This window comes from Vanellus vanellus (genome assembly GCF_965231255.1).
Source record: "Vanellus vanellus genome assembly, chromosome: 1".
Classification (NCBI taxonomy): Eukaryota; Metazoa; Chordata; class Aves; order Charadriiformes; family Charadriidae; genus Vanellus; species Vanellus vanellus.
The window spans coordinates 193,956,794-193,978,275 of NC_138905.1; the positions used below are offsets into that span (position 1 = coordinate 193,956,794).

The 21,482-nt window shown below is 40.2% G+C and overlaps 1 protein-coding gene across 1 annotated transcript in view; it reads right to left on the reverse strand.

Moving 5' to 3' along the window:
• Positions 1-21,482, reverse strand: part of LOC309679379 (complement C4-A-like) — a gene marked incomplete at its 3' end in the record, with an annotated part of 52,533 nt that overhangs the window by 24,129 nt on the left and 6,922 nt on the right. Inside the window, 15 exon segments of the mRNA XM_082492664.1 lie at positions 529-668; positions 1,548-1,618; positions 1,839-1,950; positions 2,877-3,077; positions 4,070-4,141; positions 4,512-4,638; positions 5,064-5,213; positions 6,579-6,770; positions 10,465-10,662; positions 11,374-11,541; positions 12,297-12,412; positions 14,750-14,873; positions 15,055-15,160; positions 19,913-20,000; positions 21,116-21,198. Coding sequence (XP_082348790.1) covers positions 529-668; positions 1,548-1,618; positions 1,839-1,950; positions 2,877-3,077; positions 4,070-4,141; positions 4,512-4,638; positions 5,064-5,213; positions 6,579-6,770; positions 10,465-10,662; positions 11,374-11,541; positions 12,297-12,412; positions 14,750-14,873; positions 15,055-15,160; positions 19,913-20,000; positions 21,116-21,198 — 1,948 coding nt within the window.

Genomic DNA, 21,482 nt, shown 5'->3' on the forward strand with positions numbered 1-21,482 from the left:
GCTGGCTGAGAGATGGGAAGAGATGAAAAAAGGAACATCAGCCTGAGGATGATGGAGGCCCTAAGCCCAGTGACAACTGTGGCCATGTGCAGAGCTGGATAGGTGTCACATGCAGACAAAAAGTGGCTTTGCATTGTATCCACAATGAATTTTGTGGCTAACTTATTTGACTGTGGGGTCACAATTTATCTATGTATCTTGTCTACCTGCTTTACCAGCAGCTGGGTGTTACCTAGATTGACAGACAGCAAAAAAGTAGCTGGTTGCTTTCAAGGAAGGGGAAGAAGACATACTCAAAGACAAGGAATTTGGCTGTGTAATATGGTAAATAAAATCTATTTTATACAGTAAGTATGATTAGCAAGTAGAACTGGATCCTGTCCTTGGGAGGACTTTCAACATGGGAGCATGATGTCTGGGCTGTAGGAGGGCACTGTAAGGTGGCTGGGTCATTTCCATTAAATTATTACATAGCTATACATCTAGTTAGCTAGGTGTGTATAGCACAGCAGTTGGTGGTAGTACTACCTGGAGGTCGTTGGGCAGATAGTTGTAAACCACGGCTTTTATTTCTAGTTGTTCATGTCGTCTGACTGAGTACGGTAATCTCAGGGACACAAAAAAGTCTTTGAAAACTGCAAAGGTGTGGGGCTCAGCTATACAAAATCCTAGGATGAGAAAAAAAAATAGAATTGAGAATTACACACTTTTAACATCAGCTGTTAAGAAGTTAAATGTCTAATCAAAACTCATTGCCTGGGCTGCCCTGAGGTCAAGAGCAGGAGAGGGAGACGGGCGTCTCCAGGGAGCATTTCAACTCACTTGTGCTAGAGACCTATCTCAGGAGTGGATGATTTTCCCTCTGGAGTCATTGCCATGATTTTTGATAGGTAAAATTTGGCAGGAATATCTGTAGCTTTTGTGAGTGAAATGTGGCCCAGCTTTCCTGCAAAGGCCATGTTTAAAATATAACGATCTGCGAAGTATCAGGTGGACCTTTTGTCTCTCCTTCATGGTCCCAGTCAACTCCCAGAAACCCCCAGGGAGCAGCACATGGGAACCTGGGCTCTCTGGTATGCAGCCCTTGCTGATCCTCTGCTAGTCTCCCAAAGCTCTTCTCTTCTCTGGTTTTCCAGAGATCAAAGACTTTCATGCTTCTCTGAGATGGCCGGGACTCGCTCCCAGAAATATCCAAATAAAACTGGTGTCATTACTGCTACCATTCTTGTGGCTTCCTGGCCACGTGGAAGCTAAAGTGAGACGGTTTCTAGATTTGAAAGAATGGGGGACAGTTTTCATTGTATGATCCATCCTCCTTCAGAACCCACAGTGTTGTTTTTACAAATGTATATCTGTCCCTTAAATTTTAGCTGGGATTTAATATTGCATAAAAAAGGGGAGTAAATGCTATGATCAGAAAAACACTTTGTGTTTTTCAGTACAGACTATCTTAATCTGGCAACATAACGTTGTATCTCTGTTCTAAAAAATATACATTCTCTATTCATCTGTACAAAGAAACCCAATAAAATACCCAAGACTCGTACCTTTCTGGGGAGATATGCTTATTGCCTGAACTTCCCAGGTAGTTATGGAGTCAGGAGCAAAGTTTTTGACACTAAGAAACACAAAAAAATATATATATTAGGAAGGATGTATAAAACATAAACATTGTCATTTGCTGAAGTTTGATTATTGTAAGGGAAAAAAAATAGGAGGAGACAAACCACTTGCAAATATTCTGAAGTCCTTTGTATCAGATAACACATAAAGCTTATATTTATATACATTTTACTGTACAAATTTATACATATTCACTTAGTCAAGTAACACAGTACCTATGGTTTCCGGGGTTTTTCACCTCTTCAAAATTCCACCACCAGCTCTCAGGAAAATAACTGCGCAAGCGGACAGAGATTTCATCAAACACTTCTTCATGGTCATCATAGTCTGTAAAACAAGAGTGGCATTTCTGTTCTGAAGTCTTTGGCTGCTGACCTTATACTTTCTTGCAGGGAGACTATTTGTCAGAGAGAAAGCGGTGTGAAAAATACTCTGGATGAAAAGACTTCATCTGGGTTTAATCTTGTGCATTAAAAAAAAAAATGCTAAAAAAAAAGAAGCAATTACCAAAGTTTATCATTGAACAAAAGGATAATTCTTCTTTCCAAGTTCAATAATGATATGTTACCAAGCAAGAAAATATTCCCTTTTAATAATGTGTAGCAAAAATGTTCCCACCCTCCCATATTTGTGACAGAGAGATCATGAAAGGGGAGCTCTGAGAAAAATAGTAGCAGAAATTACACTTTGAATATGGTCATTTTCAATACGTAATTTTTTTTGTGTGTGTGTGTGTGACATGAGGTCCTGTGTGATCAGAGAAAAACTTTCGGGAGAAGAAAGAAAAAAAGAAACAAAATTGTCCCTGGTTGAAGTGGCTTCTTCTCATCAGGTGGTGTTTTGGAGGTACTTGAGTGTTATAACAGTAGTGCCACCAATAACATAGTCATGAACCTGAGATCACTCAGAGCCCTGACTGGAGACAACCACCCCCCTCTCTGCTGCACCGTTCGCAGCCTCCCGGGGTGCGGGCAGGGGTCAACAGCTCCTCCATAAGGCTATGCTGGGTCCAAAGGTGGTGACAGCCATTCCTTTTCTCACCCCATGAAGTTATCACGTCCCACTCCCACTTTCACAGTGTACAGTTGTGAAGATATAGCAGCATGTGGGTGCCGCACCATACTGGGGCTCACCGAAACGGTGATGTGAAAACTTCCCCCCTTTCCCCCCCAGCATTAAGTGCCCATTAACCCTTCTTTGCCACCATATGAAGGGTATTTTTCTTCAGACAGTTGCATGCCACCATTCTTTACATCGTGCCAAGCCCACTCTGATCCTCTGCTTCGCCTCCTTCCTGAGGGCCGTGGCTTTCTCACAGCAGTCCTGGAAGGCTTTCCTGCATTCGGGCGAGCCGGCCACCTTTGTTAGCCTTTTCGCACAAGAAAACCTCATGGGATTTAATCTCATGCCATCTTCACAGCATTTCTGTAGATCAGTGTTTTGATATTTGCTGGCTGCAATATAATTAAAGCCCAGAATTAGTGCTGTGGAAATAGCAATAGACATAAAGGTGTTCACCATGCTCATTCCTGTCTTTCTTTGTGGTTAACATTAGTTGCCTTTACAACAGTCTACCCGCAGCCAGGGACCTATTCTCCATCCTAAAAACAGACCACAAACACAGGAAGAAAGCATGGACCCTAAGGCATCCAAGATCTATTCTATTCTATTCTATTCTATTCTATTCTATTCTATTCTATTCTATTCTATTCTATTCTATTCTATTCTATTCTATTCTATTCTATTCCATTCCATTCCATTCTATTCCATTCCATTCTATTCTATTCTAAGCTTTCTCTTCAAATTCAGACTGTGAGTTAAAAACATCTCCTTGGCACACTGGAATCAGATATCTTGATGGAAATAGCCACAGCAGTTTTGCTATTCTTGAATAAAGAGACTGATTTCAAAAGTAAGGAAGATCCCCGCTTCAAGCCTTCATGTCTTCTGGTAAGGAAATATTAATTTGTGTAATTTTTTAAATTTATTTTAATTTATACCATATATTATATTAGCTCTTCTCTTAATTGGAGCCTAAAGTACCAAATCTGGCACAACTTCAAAGCAAAATGTCAAGAAAAGAAATAGGATCTACAAAAGATTTTCTGTCCATAAAAATAATGTTGAAAAACTTCAAAGCTATGACTGATTCCATGACATGATATCTAGTAGAAGTGCTTCACATTTGGGATTATAAAATGGTGAATTAATTTCTATTTGCAGATGGGCCACTCTTTGGTTTTGTTGTTTGGGTTGTTTTGATAAATAGTGCATCAAGTCACGTAGTATAGCATACACACTTGTGCCAGGTTATGGCACTTAATGCAAGAACTGGAATATGTTGGTATCCTTTAATATCCTATCACCTCTTGCCCCCTAGATCCAAGCCAGTTCCCTTTGCCTCCCCCTGTCAAGCCTTTCAGGTCAGCCAGATGAGCAGACATACCAATTCCTGACATTTTCTTCTGAAAATCCAAAGATCTCTTCTGCCTTCTGGTACCCTGGACGCATTTATAGCCTGGGAGAGCAGAACAGAAGAGCTTGGTCATCATACTATGACCGTAACAGTCTGATCATTCAGGTCATTCATGGAAGACCCACCTTAGGACCCCTCTCATTCACGGAAGATCCTCGGTTTGCCAAGTTACCTTACAGCCCTAGGCAACTGCTGCCCACCCCAGCTGAGCTGGGCAGCGAAGGACCAGCAGCCAAGACCTGGGCTACCTGAACTGCTGTCACTCGGTGGAAGAACAGAAGAAGAAAAATCCACAGGCAGGGGAGATCTTACAACATCATGATAAAATGTTTCCGACTTTAAAGCAATTGGCCTCCTCAGATCTATAGTGGTTGAGTACACACATCTGAAGTAAAGGGCAGATTGCACTTACCTTCCCGTATGTTGGATTTAATTGTATCTGACAAAAAGGCCAGACCAACATCAGTGAAAACTTGAACGTTATCTGCACCACCCCCTGCAGAACATCCAAGATCATACGAATTCATAGCATTAAATACCTGCCAAATAAAATAGCAGAGATGGACTGTACATATCTGCAAAAGCTTTTGGGTTTTTTTTATATATTAAAAAAAATATTGTTGCCTTTGACCTGCAGAAGCAACACAAACTGATGGCACAAACTGTACTTGGAAATTCAGATTAAAGCCGAGGGATGATTTAGTTGGGGAATACTTTCTGTATGTTTGTTTGTTTGTTTGTTTTTTTAATTTACAGACTTGTCTCCTGTAGCATGGCAATCACCATTTAAATATATAATTAATCTTAAATATATCCTAAATTGTAAAAGCAAAAATATTTTCAAATTTAGCAAAGTTGTGATTAAACGATTAATAGCCATTAATTGCATTTTGATCCTCTCATTAGTCACAGAAAATTTTGCTTGGTTAGTGGATAAGATATTTTCTTCTTATAGATATCTTACTTTTTTGGCTGTAAGCTTATTTTTCTTGTTCAGGACAAAAACTGCTTTATCAACCACAGCTAAGGCAACTGTTCCCGCATGGTCCGTTTCAATCAGTAAATTGATGCTGTCTGCTGGTTCATACATCTCTTGTTCTGTTCTGACTTTAATCTAAATAGAAAATATTGAAATAAAAATGTCACATTTGTTAACAAAAAGCAAAGATTCTTTGGCCTGGCAATACTGTCAACTATGACTGTCAGCAGCTAGAGGCTGGGGAATGGTCCTGTTTTGCAGTGTTTCTGCCTGGGATCCTGCATTTTGGAAGACGTAGATGCAGATATCTCCCACTGGAAGACAATGTGGGGGGTTAAAAGATGTGTCTGTGAAGGATGTTGGTCACTGCCTTTCGATGACAATTAAGCACCGATGGGAATTAAAAGTATGTGTAAGGGGTTTGCTAAACTAAGGCCTTCAACATAATCTTGTTATTTTCCAGTGGAAAAAAAAAATGCCACAAAACGCATCAGAAGACGTTAATTATAATGGACAAAATTAACTGACATAAACCAGTCTGTAATAGTACTATCTCGTTTCTATCTCACACTTGAAATTTTCAACATTTTCAACATTTTTCAACCATTTCAGATCTGGTGTATATCTGATTGTAGACACTTCTGTGGTCTAGGAGGCAGCACCCATGATGATTATGAAATTAATAGGGAATTATTAATAGAAATGCCAACTTGAATGTAACTGAGTTTTGTCATCACATGAATGAAGAATAGGCTTGTGTGTTAGAAATTGATATTTTTTCTTGAAAACATTTTTCCCAATTGACTATCACATTCTTTTTCGAAAACAAACATTTTCAGGGAAAATATAATTTTAGATGGCTGACACTTTTCAGCAGCTGTGTTTCATGCTATTGGGAAAAATTCTTTTGTCTTACTTTTTTGTTTTACATTATGATACCAAAAAGGAAGAGGAGAAAGGTGAAAGAAAGGCTTAGAGCGATTCCTATTTTGTCCACACTTCATTTTCTAATGTAAAGTATTTTTTTTAAAGTGCTTTTGAAGCTCTACAAAATCTCAGAAAATTACCTTTAACAGGAATGAAAAAACTTGAAAAATTACTTCAAATTCCTTTTTTTTTTGAATAAATGGCTTTACTTTCTTTCACCTCACTACAAAAAGACAAAGTTATAAAGAGATTCTGCCTCTCAATGATTCTGTTGGTGTTTCCTTGTGGATTTCTAATGTGTAAAAACTTGAAGAGGGGAATTTATCTGTATGAAACTATATTTTTCATCTCTTTGAGGCACAACCTGTCCTATGGAAGAAGGCTATTTCTGCCATCACTCCTGGGAGCCTTTCCCAGCTATACCTTTTAGCAAGAATCCTGAGGACTCCCTGTTTCAATAAAAATGAAACTTCTTTCACTTTTTAACCCAGGCTTGCACTTGCTCCACTGACACCCCATGTTTTTGTTTTTATTTTGGAATACAATAACAGAAGCTACTTGCTCTGAAAGTACCTTTCCTTCACAGACATCCATAACGTCCACCCATACAGAATCAGTGACAATCTCTTGACGGCCCTCGTTTGCGATGAAGTAGTAAGCCAAAAAGCGAAAGGCGGGCACCATCTTCTCGGTGATTCTAAGATTTATTATTTTGTTTGAGGAGGGGACCCTTCCCATAAGCTTGACTTGTCCCTTTGCCACAACCTGCAGAGCAGAAACAAACAGAAATCAAATATTGTGAATACACACTAGACTGGGCATTATGTTCCATAATACATATACATATACATGTTCCATATACATATACATGTATAGAACTTTCTGAGGCCGTTTCTGTTTAAAATTAATTCTCTTCTAAGGGCACTTGATAGTTTTCATTCTCAAACTGCATACCAGTAGCCTGGAGGAGACCAGCACACAGTGCCTCTAGCACAGGAGTGTGGTGGTGAGCCTCTGCTGAGCTGGTCCTGTGGCGTAGGTTTGAACACAAAGCTACCACCCTCCATTCAGTTTTACAGCTTGAAAAAGGGTTCCAGATGACAGTCGTATTTTTGTCTTCTACAATAACAGGTCATCACCACCAGGAGGATATCAGCTTTATTTAATCTATAATTGGTACTGTATCTTTCAGTTGGTACGGACGGGTTGGAGCAGGAGGTTTCACCCAATAAGTCTCATTCAGGATAAAGTATTACAGACTGGCCCTTGACTGATTTCAGCCCATCTTTCATTATGTAATTCCTTTCTTCCCATGGTACCTTAATTATATTAATGGGTTATCAGAGGACTGGAAAACAGACAGAGTGGCAGGACTGATAATGCTCTTCCCTGAACAAAATACATGCTGCTTTCCTAAACGCACAATGAATGGGCTTCAGGAAGAAACAAAGGCATGCTGCAGCCTGGACTGAAATCCTTCCTGCCTTCGTTTAGGTGACCAAAGTTTGGGAGAGAGCCTCACTGCTGAGGTCCAGCAGTGTGTCCCACCACCCCTCCCACACCTCCTGCCTGCCCAACACTGTGCCTTCCCGGAGCCCGGCAGTGGCAATTCCAACTCTATGCTAAGTCATCCAATGAAAACAAACCCCCAAACCTAAATTTAACTCCTAAGGATACAATTATTGCAATATATCAGAGTCCTATTAAAAATAAATGGGAACTGGTGCCCGTGGTGCTTATTGTCCTGGGAAATTTAAGCTGCCAAGGGAAATTAGGATGAAGAGAGGGAGAAGGGGATTAAACACATTTGACATTCAACAGATTCACTCCTGGAATGTATCCATGAACACATTTGTCTCCTTCAGAATAATAAATACTTTGCACTCCTGCTCCCAGGCTGAGCAGGATTGTTTCCTCGCTTTTCCATCTATAGAACTGCTATTCAGACCTAATTTCAGGATGCTATTTAGGGCCATAACAGCTAATGCCTTCAATGATCCTTCATGACATTACCTGTTGCAGATAACCCTGACCTACCTGTTGACTAACATCAGGTGCAGGTAATATGGAGCCATGGTAACATGAAAATCATGTGTTATTCATGAAATAAACAATAGTTAACTATAAAAGGTATTTTCTGAGATATTCAAGGTCCCCAAAAATATGACTAGGTTTTCCACTTGCAGGGATGGAATCTCATGTATATGTATGATCTGCCCACAACAAGGTGAGCAGTTCTGTAACAGCTGAAAAAAAGGTATTTATGGGAATCAGAAAAATAAAAAGAATATTTAATATTGGTTTGTTATGAGAAAGAATACAGATTGGAAGGAGTGGGAAAGAATGACATGGATTAAGAGAAATCAAATTGTCATAGATATCATAGAAGTTATCTGTGTAAGATCTCAGCTTTCATAGAATCATAGAATGGTTTAGGTTGGAAAGGACCTTGAAGATCATTGAGTTCCAACCTCCCTGCCCATAGGCAGGGACACTTCCCACTAGACCAGGTTGCCCAAGGCCACACCCAGCCTGGCTTTTAACACCTCCAGGGATGGGGCCTCAACAACCTCTCTAGGCAACCTGTTCCAGTGCCTTACCACCCTTAAAGTGAAAAACTTCTTCCTAATGCTCAATCTGAACCTGCCCTCTTCTAGTTTAAAGCCATTCCCCCTCCTCCTATCACTACATGCCCTAGTAAAAAGTCCTTTCCCGGCTCTCCTGTAGGCCCCCTTTAGGTACTGGAAGGCCGCAATAAGACCTCCCCGGAGCCTTCTCTTCTCCAGGCTGAACAGCTCCAACTCTTTCAGCCTCTCCTCATAGGAGAGGTGCTCTAGCCTTCGGATCATCCTCATGGCTCTCCTCTGGACACGCTCCAGCAGGTCCATGTCCTTCTTATGTTGGGGACACCAGAGGTGGATGCAGTACTCCAGGTGGGGTCTCATCAGAGTGGAGTAGAGGGGCAAAATCACCTCCTTTGACCTGCTGGCCACACTTTTGATGCAGCCCAGGATACGGTTGGCCTTCTGGGCTGCAATCGCACAATGCTGCCTCATGTTGAGCTTCTCGTCAATCAGCACACCCAGGTCCTTCTCCTCAGGGCTGCTCTTGATCTATTCCCTGCCCAGCCTGTATTAGTGCTTGGGATTGCTCCGACCCAGATGTAGGACCTTGCTCTTGGCCTTGTTGAACTGCATGAGATTGGCTTGGACCAAGCCAACCTCTGCAGCCTGTCCAGGTCCCTCTGGATGGCATCACTCCCCTCCAGTGTGTCTACCTCGCCAAAGAGCTTGGTATCATCAGCAAACTTGCTGAGGGTGCACTCGACCCCACTGTCCATGTCCTGACAAAGATGTTAAACAGTACAGGTCCCAGAACTGACCCCTGAGGAATGCCACTCGTCACTGCTCTCCACTTGGACATTGAGCCGTTGACTGCAACTCTTTGAGTGCAACTGTCCAGCCAGTTCTTTATCTACCGAGTGGTCCATTTGTCAAATCCATGTCTTTTCAATTTAGAGACCAGGATATCATGTGGGACAGTGTCAAATGCTTTGCACAAGTCCAAGTAGATGACATCAGTTGGTCTTCCCTTGTCCACTGCCACTATAATGCTTTCGTAGAAGGCCACCAAATTTGTCAGGCATGACTGGCCCTTGGTGAAGCCATGCTGGCTGTCACCAATGACCTCCTTGTTTTCTATGTACCTCAGCAGAGTTTCCAGGCTCAGCAGAGTTTCAAGGCTGTCAGTTCAGTATCTTTCAAAAATATTCACATAATTATGCGGCCAAATATTACCCCATATGGACCTATACGCTCTAGACCATATTAGAAACTACAGACTAAAATTTGTACTTCTGTGTCCTTTAGAACAAAGATTTACAAAGATTTCTATATTACACCCCGACAATATAATAACATGCAAATATATAAAAATAACAGAATCATGGAATAGTTTCCGGAAGGGACATATGGAGATCTCTAGTCCAACTACTTGCTCGAAGATAAGCCATCACCAGCATAAGACTAGCTCAGATGTGGTTTTCTCTAGTTGAGTGTTGAATGTGTCTGAGGATGGTAATTCCCTAAACTCTCTGGGGAACCTCTTCCAGTACTGCATTCTCAATAGTGAAAAGAGTTTTCCAAAATGAACCTTCCAGGGCATAATTTGCAGCCTATGTCCGTTGTTATATTGCGTGGCATCAACTAGGAAGTTTTGTCTCCATTATGTTTGTAGTTTCTCTTCAAGTAATTTCACGTTGCTATTAACTTACTCTTAGCCTCTTCACCAAACTGAACAAGCCCAGTTCCCTCAGCCTCTCTTGGTAGGTCAGGTGTGCTGGGACACTGAACATCTCGGTTGCCCTTTGTTGGACCTCCTCCGGTTTACCCTGTATTAGTAACTGGATAAATGTTCTAATTACTACTCTGTATTACTATCAAATTACTATTCTGTTTACCATATAATAGAAATAGTCGATCTTTCCACTGCCAGACTGATGAATATCATTCAAGGTGATGTGTAAGGTATCTCCAGGTGCCACAACAGTATGTGGGATGCTGATGCTGAGGTAGTTCAGGGAAGCAGATTGGTATCTTTCAGCTCTGATACTGGTTTCAGGTGATTCTAATTTTTCTTTTCCCTCTTCAGCCTTTACCTGCCAGGGAAGAAAAGGACAGAGTGAGTAAAGTGTCCCTCAAGACACAATATAGTCACCCTTAATTCATATCTTGCCAGGTTATCCGGAAAATGCTGGAAAATGGGATGAGTCACTGCTAAGGCCTCATTAGCAGAACCTGGCATCAAAAACAAAGATTTTAATTACTTCATTGTCTCACCCTTTTTTTTTCCTCTTGCTGTATTTACACTTGATATTTTTTAGCCTTGGCTCTTTTTGAATCAGGATCAACTTCAATGGCTTTTCCCTGTTTTATATTGTCAACATAACTGAACCTTCTAAGTGTCCAGAGGTAGCCTACTCTTTTATTGCTTAGGGCATATTCCTTCACGTTCTTCTCATCGTTTTCTGTCACTTCTCATGGTGATATTCCTTACAGTCTCATTCCCATCCTCCATGCCAGGAAAATGCACATCTGAACCACAAAAAAAGCACCACTGCCTGCAACGCATGTACTCCCAAAGCTCCAATGTACAAGACTGTCCTTCACTTGAGTGAGAGATCCCTCAGGCCCCTGGTGTCTCTAACATATCTTACACAATCTGGGCAAAGCTGTGCAGATGGTGTAAGAAATCATGTTCTACCCACTGTGCTAATTTAATGGAAACTAATCATCCTCACAGTCATTTGTAATTGTCTTATGAGCTTCAGCTGTGTATTTTTGAACATGGATGTTTGGGTTTTTTTTACCGTTATTTGAAGCATCTGAGCATCTCCAGGGATGTCGAAAGTAAAGGGGATTAGACCCTCTTTATTAGAAAGTGTGGTCTTCTTCATAGGGGGTTTTCCAGGCAAGGTAACGGTAGCAGTGACAGGTAGAGAGGCAGCAGGAGAGCCATCAACCAAAGTGACAGATGCCTGTTGGAAAAACATGATTTTTCTGTTACTTCAAGGAAACATCTGGATTTAAAAAATGCCCACAAATGAGAAGCAATTATTTTTCTAAACTGAGAAGAAATACAAAACTGTACACAGTACTGTTTGAAAATTTGAGTTTTGAGAGAAGGGTGTAGCAATTGACTCAGTCTGGACTCCAGCTAAGGTAAAAATATGTGAACACCGATTAACAGCTGTCACAGATTTTCACTTAGCTTCTATTAGATCTCATCTGATCCCAGAGATGTTCGTCTTTAAGGTAAATAAATTTCTGACTGTACTCTTTGTAGAAAACTTTATTGAAAAACTCAAAGGTGTGAAGTTTAAAAACTCAAAAACTTAAATGCATTTTTTTTTTTAAAGGCAATACCTTGTATTAGTTTTCAGAATTTTAATTTGATATGGGGTTAATTTGATACAACACTATCATTTTAATCTTTTGCTGTGGAAGTGAGGAAGAGACTGCTCCATGTTTTGTAAAACCTTGTAGTGCAACAGTGCACAGGTGACTTCCAGAACAGAAACACACCTTTTCCTGGCTCCAGTTTCCCTTCTCAGGCTCTGTGTGTAACGAGACAAACCAGACACACAAATAGTAGCTCCATATTGGACCTATTCCTGAAGGTCTCTGTCCTACAGAACTCCCACTGGATCAGATAAGGATTTTGTAAACAGGGCAGATATACAAATCTCTTGCTATGGAGGGAAACGGGCACAGCCGGCTAAATACTACATACCACAATGGAGAATGGGGCTCCAGGCACAAAATACTTTTTGGTGTTAGACAGATCAACAGCATAAGGAGATTTCACAAACTTCACATTGCTGAGTTCCTCTTCCCTCATCTCACCACCTGTCAATACCAAAGAGTATGTGTTGCTATGGGAGCAATAACTGTGTACTTGCATATTACCATAGCATCTATCACTTCTCTTTTCAAGATTAATTGCATTTTTAGTAGCATATATAAAGAAAACTGAAATATGATCCCTCCCCAAAGAGCTTCAGTCCTGAGAGGAAGAAGAGGGGGGTACAGGCGGATGGGGGACACAACCAGAGACAGCCAGTGCAAGGGCAGGGTGACGTGTACGGCTGTCCTGTGAGCCAGCACTGGCAGGTGTGTGCTCTCGACAGCTCAGAAACTGAGCCCTGCAAAGTGGTTTGTTACTCACAACATAAAAATTCCTCTCTAACACATCGACCTGAACAAGGTACCAGAGCATACTGGTACCGCAGGAGCCACTGTGGCTGTGCACTTTGCACTTCCCTTTCTGAGCTGTCGGGGCTTCGTTCCTGGGGAAGGCTACGTCAAAGCCCAGCATAAAAGTCACTCATAATCAGGAGGGGGATTTGTACCTGAATTTCTAGGTTTCTGAAAGAAGATTTTTTTTTCATTTATGACTACTGGTGGGAGTTAATATTACCTAATATCATCTTCTGCAACTTTGCACCTTGAGCATCTGCTTCCCACCTAAGATTCTTCTAGTTAAACCACGCATGCTTCTAGTTAACTTCTAGTTAAACCACAACCCATAACTACTTCTAAAAAATTCAGTTAGATGGCTCGCTTTAAACTAAGTGGATTTAGAGACATACTTTCAACCTTTTCATCTTCCACTTTAACATTCCAAGGCTGAGAAGTGTCAGTAAAGCCCACCAGCCTTGCCTTGTCATGCATATAATTAATACCAAACCCTACAAGTACACAAATGTGAAGGCAGCCTGCCTGCGGGGGGAAAGAGGAAGCGTGCACAGCATGATAGAGTCCACGCCACACCATGAGATCTCATGTCCAGCATGCTGGTGTGGTAAAGGGAGGTCTTTCAGCCCCTTTTGCTCTTGCAATAAATGCTGTGGCAATAGCTCATGTAAGTACCTATAGTAGATTACACTAAAGAACTGCATGGCTGCAGTGAATTTGACTTAATTTTAGGATTCTAAGGTATCCTAATTAATATTTAGGATTTTTAGGAATTTTTAGAATTCTAGTAATTCTAAGCTAAGTAACTAGAGTCCTTCTATAGCCAGTGTGAACAGATGATACCTCTGGAGTGCAGTATAACCCATCCATTCTCTAGACTGACTACGCAAAGTACCTGAGCTCTGACTAGATACCTTACTTTCAGATATCTAAAATAAAAGGGATCAATCTCCCTATGAACAACAAGAAAAATCTTGCCCATGTTGGAAAGGTCAGCTTCATCGCAGATTCAATTTCAGAGGTAGATGCTGAAGTTGTTCCTCTCCCCTTAGCCTCCTGTGGCTAACAAGAGCGCTTGCCACAACCCAAATAACCCATTGACTGCTGCACCTAATTCAACGCAGTGCTCACTCGTGGGTAGCTCTAATATATCTGGGAGCCTACTCAATGTGCTCACTGCTCTGAGCAAATTTCTTCACAAATCCCTTGTAAGGAGCTGTGGAAATAATTATCTGTCCTCTAGGAAAAAAAAAAAAAGGCAAACGGCCACTGAAAAACTTCTGGATAGACATGCTCCAGGCTCATGTCCTAGATGAACAGCAAGACCAAGCTATTTGGACAATGTTGTACTTGTGCATACGGCAAGTATGATAGTCTGATAAAACTGTGGGAAGGCATAAGAGGACAAGCAGGACTCACAAGGGCTAGACCCTCCTCTGCATCGCACTGTAGCTGTAGTACATATGCTTTACCTTTAGACTGACAGCTTAGGTACAAAGCAAGCTAGGATACCAAGCCCAACTAATAACTTGTATGTATGGAAGGAGTAGACATGGCTGAGGCAAGCTCTTAAACAAGATCTCAAGGGGGGCAACTTATTTGTGTTCATACAGGTGTCTGGTGTAACTTCAGATGGACTAGGGTATCTTAGATATCCTCACAGGGCTGTTTAATATCAAAGAGACCCTATAGGTGAGTACTTACAGGAGACCAGAGCACTTCTGGAGCAGCAGTGGAAGACCATACAGGACTACATAGAACATTTAAAATGGTGCTGGACATTTGTGTTCAGGTAAGTGGATTCCACCCGACATTAAGTTTGTGCATGGAAGGGCGTCAGATGAAAAAGACTGTCATGCAGTGTAGCATGAGCAAGCTTTGCAGTGAAGATTAGTCCAGTGGGACAAGATTTCCCACATGAAGGATTACACTGGAGAAAGATCAGTGTAAATATTACAGACTGTATCAGCTAAGGCATAGTGTACTCACTTGCAGTTTCTACAGCGGTAACAGCAACATATAAATGAAAGCCTTCCAGAGTGGAAACACTCTTGCTTAATTTCTCTTCCAAAAGTGATGTATTTAAGCTAACTCTTCCTTTTCCATTTTGAATCTAAAACGTAAGTGGGGGAAAAAAAGGTGACAACCCTTTACTGGTTTGTTGCATTAGAATTAAAAAATAGTTGCTTATAGCATGACTATGGTATTACAGAGCCTTATAATTCAATAATTTCTGACAATATTCAGCTCACATGGGATAAATCAGAATAGTTCTACTGAAATCCAGTACTTACTGATAGCTGTTGTTCCAGGCCTGGAAGAAAGACTTTTTTCTCGTTTTCATCGATTATGCCAAATCGCACATATGCGACACCTTGAATTCCTTTCCCGTAAGAGTGTCTTTGGAAGGAAGAAAAGTGAGGAGATGAATAAAAAATAAGCATAAATAAGACTAATCATTTTATGCAGAAATAAAATTCGTCTATCTGTAGGCATCCCATCTGTAACTAACATCTTGAAAGCAAAAAGTAGTCCCACTCACTGATAACTCAAACATGAAGACTTTTACTGGTGTGTGTACAAAGTGGTGATTTCAAGTGCAGAGAACTACATGGAGTAGATCACATTGGCAGAATCACATGCGGAGACATGATCCAATAAAATTTAAACCAGGGTAATTTACACTTTTTTTTTTTTTTTTTACAAATTAATGAGAACTTCAGTTGCCCAGAGAGGTCTCATATAACTCATCCTCTTCACCAAGAGCAAGGGAGGCATCCAGGCATTTAGCTTGGATTAACAGCTAATTCCTTTGTATGAGATACCTCATGAGCAAAACATTTAAAATAGGGGGCCAGAGAATCATCTCAGGGACCAATACGAAGTATTTGGTACCTCTGAAGACCTCCAGAGACAGATCCTACCTGCTGAAATTTTAATACCTGCACTAGGTAGAGTAGACACCCTCTGCCCCATATTTCTCCTATAGATTTAGGCTGTATAGCATAGGGACTTTTTGTAAATGAAATATTTGCCAGATAGCTATCTGGCCAGAACACCCTTGAACTCTCCATATAGGTGATGGAGAAAGAGGATAGGGTGTTTTATTACACCTGGGAGACTCCTTACTCAAGGAAACCCTGGCAGATGGCACCCCCTGCAGCACAGCATGCAGTGTGTTACGAGACCTGTCATGGCCATGGCGGTGGCTTTCGCTTGTGGAAATCCGGCTTCATCTCAGTTCTGTAAAACCTCTTTCAAAGGGACCTGATCTGGAGCACCGATCTATACCAATGAAACTAACTGAGAAGCAGTTCTTATGAAAACTGCTTAAAATGCAAGAACTAATAACTGCTGGAAACAACAGTCAGTATACCAAATAACTGTTCATTACATGCATGGCCAGTTCAGAGAAATAAGTACAATTGTCAGGAATTTCATATGCTAATTTTGATGAAAGTCAGGCAGGTCTGAACAGCATCGCTAGGACCTTTTCCAACAGACAAAAGAACAATATTGAGTTATTCAACCCCATTTTTCCTCTTAAATAATGATGGTGTTAATGGGTAGTGGAGTATACATAAAGGAGTTGCACAGTCCATAAACTCAAAATTGAGTGCTGCAATAACACAAAGAGAAAATTTCAGAAAGGATTAAAATATTAAAGCCAGTTTTCTGATATAACTTTGTACCACAATATCCAATAATCATGATTAAAGCTAATAATTATTCAGTAGAACCAAAAAAAGAATTGAAGGTGATCAAGAGGAGATTAGAAGACTTGAGTTTGTTCAGCCAAGCAAAAGAAGGCTGATGCGGAGATGCCTCATTTCTCTCAACGTGCAGTGGGGAAAAAAAGGATCAGCACAGTTAAGGTGAAGAGCTCAAGGACAGCGGGCAGAAGAACAACAGGATATAAACTAGCCAGGGATGAATTTAAACCAGAAGTAAAATCCACTAGAACTGTGGGGGTGGAGAATCAATATTCCATTTGGATATAGTGCTGGGTCCATGCAGCACATCTAACAACTGCACCATGTTTGTGTCAGTGTGACTAAATGAAATTAAACGAGCGCAGTGCTGCCTCGGAGGCTGAGGCTGGCTGGCGCAGCACAGCCCATGCCCACTGTACTAAACCCCCGGTCTTCCACAGCTGGGTGGCCACATGCAGACCGGGGCTGGACCTTGGTCCAAGTTTCCTCCTGAACTTTCCAGGAATTGTTTGGGGAGGGCTTTATGGCTGAGGCCAAGCCTGTGCCGCGCACCAGCCAAACCATGTGCAGCCAAGCTCTGGAGCTCAGGAATCTTTCCTGGAACTGTTTGATTTACTCCCCACGTGGGTCAAATATATCTTCTGGTATCACGTTCAAATGCAACCAAAGCTCCTACTGCATGAGAATAATTCTTATAAGGAAAACATCTAAGAAATAATATCTCAAAGGATATTAAATAGTGTTTGAATATAATAATATATCATTTGCTGCTCTCAATTTGGAGGGCTTTTCAGAGCCAAACACAAGATGAAACATAAGTGATCTCAGTATTGATGGTACTTCAGTCACATGCACCCACATAGTTCAATACTAGTATTTAATGCTTATTTAACTAAAGGCTACTGTAAGCCAAATTACTTAAATGGTTACTGTCAGTGCTTAACAAAGTCACAAGCTTTGTTTGTATAGACCAAACTTTTTCTAATCTGTATATTTGATTAGCAATTTTCATAAGAGGATCTTTCCAGTCTTCCATATTGTCTGTCTCCCCCCTGCCATCCCCATCAGCTACCTCAGACAAGCTACTATCCACTAGTGACTTATCAATAAGATACTCTTTTACTATTCAATTCTGCATGTGTTTGCAAAAGGCAACACTCAAACAGGCTTTGCCTAGGAATCTTAATTAAATACCTTGTTAAAATTCTGTAAGTTATTCTGTAGAGTCAGTAAGTTATTAGAGTCTGACCTCACTTTTAACACAAACCCCAACATTGTCACCTGTATATTTTTATGATATTATTCAAAAATAATTGTGAAAAACTAATATTCAAAATACTAAAAGTGAATGGATACAATAAGCCTTATTATGCTTCAACAATACTGATTATTTTAAAAATATACACAGCTCACTTTCCACTATTTGGGTATCATTGCTGTACAGAAAATTTGCCCACTGTTTGACACTAACTACATTTAACAATACTACCCGTAGCTATTTGTGGTTCCGTGTTAAAGAATTTTAAGGAACATGGTGAATCAACCTCAAAATGCCATGAGGTGCTGACTTATTTTTTAAGGAGCTATTCTTGGTGAAGGTCTGACATTACTTGCTGATACTGTGTGTTCAGCTCTCTGCTGACACATCAAAATTAATGGAATAATTCTGAGGTTTTGTCTAGATAAGGAGAAATAAACAGAATAACTATTTCAGTGTTATTTAGATAAGGCAGAGTATCTTATTTCAGGAGATATATTTCTTCCAATATCGACTACTCGGTGTGTTTGGCAATATCCTAAACACCTACTTAATATGATAGTAGTTGCTAATATTATTTTCTGATCTTTAAAGATAAAAAATTAGGAATCTACAAAACCAAAGAAAGTAAAATGTGCACAAAAAGGTGGTCAATCTCTTCACTCCTTTGAAGCTGAAAAGATGTCTTCCAACAATGAGAGGTCAGCTACCTCCATCTGCCTGTTCTCATTTCATTTAATTTATTTCTCTTTGAAAAAAAATAACAGAGGAATCAAATTCTAATTTAGTCACCATAGAGACACTAATTAAGACTTCTAACTTTTCGCTCAGAGGTTCTGTGACTTCAGAAAACATAAACTTCTGTTCAAGTTCAGTATTGGTTTTGCCTATTTCTAGTGTATTGTTTTTCATGAAGGAACTTCATATACTCTTTCATCAAAATGATACCATTTTTTAAGCCATGATTGCTTTTTGCATTGAGTCATCTTTGAAATAGGTTTAAAATCTAACTTTAAATCAAATTTATAACATCTGAATTAATGGCACACTGAATAACTTCACTTAAATGAAAGGATCCTGGATGTAGAAATCTCATAAAAGTGTGTCCTACTGAAGTCACCAACTCTAGCTGCATAAGCGGTGACTTCAGTGAAAAGGAAATACGTCACTAAGTCTCCAGAGAACTATTTGATTTCTCTCCATCTTCCCAAAGTACAAGGAGGCGAAGATATTCCCAGTCATTTTAGATTCCAGCTAGGTGTTAAATAAAGGAAGAACATCCTCCTAACAGACGGTGGGTTAGTATCTCCACTCCGAAGAACCCTGAAAATTCACCAGCCATGAAGGCTTGGTATATATTTATAAGCCATTGTTAGAGAATATAGCAAATTTAGATTTAGATCTGTCAGTGTGGGATCAAAAAAGCACAAAATATTCAATCTAGGTTCAGTCTGATTCTTCAGAAGTATTAAAAATATTTTGATGGGTTAATATTTCACTGCCTAACTCTCTAAGAGATAAGGTACTGTATGTTTGATGCCATCCTAACTTGATATGTGATCAGGTATAATTTCTTGTCCATAGAGCCCTGCCTTGTGGTTTGGCCAGTCTGAGAGCTTTTTAGCCGTGTCTGATCCAGATCAGGGTTGTACTACAGTGCAGTAATGGATGCGTCTGGAAACTCTCTGATCAACTGTATTAATTCACCTGGAAGCATTTCTGCATAAAATCATTACTCTCATACTTCACTGGGCTTTGAGAAAATTTCATACCCAAACTTGAATCCATCTCTACTTGGATTACATTAAATAGCAACATCTGAGGCTTTAGAATGTTCCTAAATGTTTGAACCAAAAAAAAGTATAAAGAAAAGCAGGTTGTTGGTTTGCTTGGAACCTTCCTTAGCAACCCAAAGGAAAGTTCTAAACTGTCACCTTTTTACTAGCAAACTAAAATATTCAGAAAATCTTGTTCCATTTTGATCACCACCACTTGGGCCCAGGTAGCATTTTACATTGATGTTTCAAGTTAGCGGTGGAAACAGAGAGTACATAAGATCAAAGTCAGATTCAAGTAAAGGCAGAAGCTGGTTAACTGTTAATGACCAGGAGAGGAAGAAACTGCAAAGTTCATTATCTACTTATCTGCCTCCTAAAACAGCCTTGCTGTGAGCACACCTACTTTGCCTCGATATCAAACACAAAGTTTTCATTCCAGATGTGGTAGTATGGCTGAAGTGGGATGAGTTTGACTTCAAAAGATGGAAGTTCTGCGTAAAAAAAAGAAGACGAAAGGTCACAACGTGAGTTTCAAACGTACCTTAAACTCCTGGCATATGCCAAGACCTACTGAGAGGATGCAGTTGCATTTGTGTTTTAGTTTGAATCACCAGTGCACTTTTGGAGCAAATCTCCTGATCATCTTCCCTTACTCTGCTTTACCTCAGTAGTGGAACAGTCTTTGAACACACAAAACTGATTTATTCCCAATGAAAATAAGTCAGCAGATGAGCTCCCACTGCTAATGGGTATTAACTGCCCTGGACTGGAAGCAATCTGTAGTAAATCCACCCTGAAATGGGTTGAGTGTGGACATGAGGTCCCCAGCATCAGCTGTGTCACTCTGCATTTTGCTCCTATAAAGCCAAACGATTTGCTACTATAGACATAACCAGAGTAATTTGCTCCTCGATGTAGGTGTTTGCAGAGGATGCAGTAGCCTCTGCTATTCTGTTACATCCATTAGCTAAGGCAAAACCAGTTTTGTTAAACTGAGATTTTCATATAATCCTGGGGTTTTCTTTTGCCTCTAAGAAAAAAAAAAAAACAAACCCACACTAAATTTTACAAGAAAGCATAATTTCAGCACAAATAAATCAAGCCGTATTTTACCCCAATTTGTTAAATTTCTACATCTTTTCTTTTTCCACAGTGCCCTTTCTTTTCTTTAAAAAAGATTATCTGACTATAAGAACCACTTTAATCAACTTCCAAGCTGCATTCTACTGAGAGAAAACAGGTAGCTTTTTTTTTTTTTTAAATTTTAATCTTTACTCAAAAATTTAGCCAGAGTTGCAATGGTTTTAAAATGGAGCTCATCTCCATTTTTTTCTGCAGTAGGAGAGACCTTCCAAAAAAGGATGTTTTGAGAAAGATGTTACAGTTACTGAGTCTGTATAAAAATAAAGGTGTTTTTCAAACATAAGCGGAAGGCACACAAAACCAGAGTTCTCCTTCTGTGCACTGGAGATGGCAAGGAGGCAGTGAAACACCATGAATCTTGTCTTGACTACCTAACTACAGCCAGGTTTAATCACTGCAGTATATCTTTTAACACATAGTGATGAGTTCATACATTTATAATGCAAATTGCATATTGTCTTACCATAATTTTTAACTTCAAATTCAGCAGAAACATTAGACATTTCATATTGATGAAACCAGGCTTTGATCTTCCAAGTTCCAGGCCTAAAGTTCAGATTCAGCAGAAAAGAGTTGATTTAATTTATCACTGAATGCCACTATTTTCCTTGCTCTGATCTCATCCCAAACTAATTTATTAACAGCATTCTCTTTGCTGGGAGGAGCCAGCAAGTTATTTCCAAATGTCCTAAGAAACACTCAAAAAGGCTGGATGAGGAACTGCGAGATGCCATACTTGGTTGGGCATTGGAATAGACTGCCCAGGGAGGCGGTTCAGTCACCATCCCTGGATGTGTTTAAGAGACGTTTAGATGTGGTGTTGGGGGATA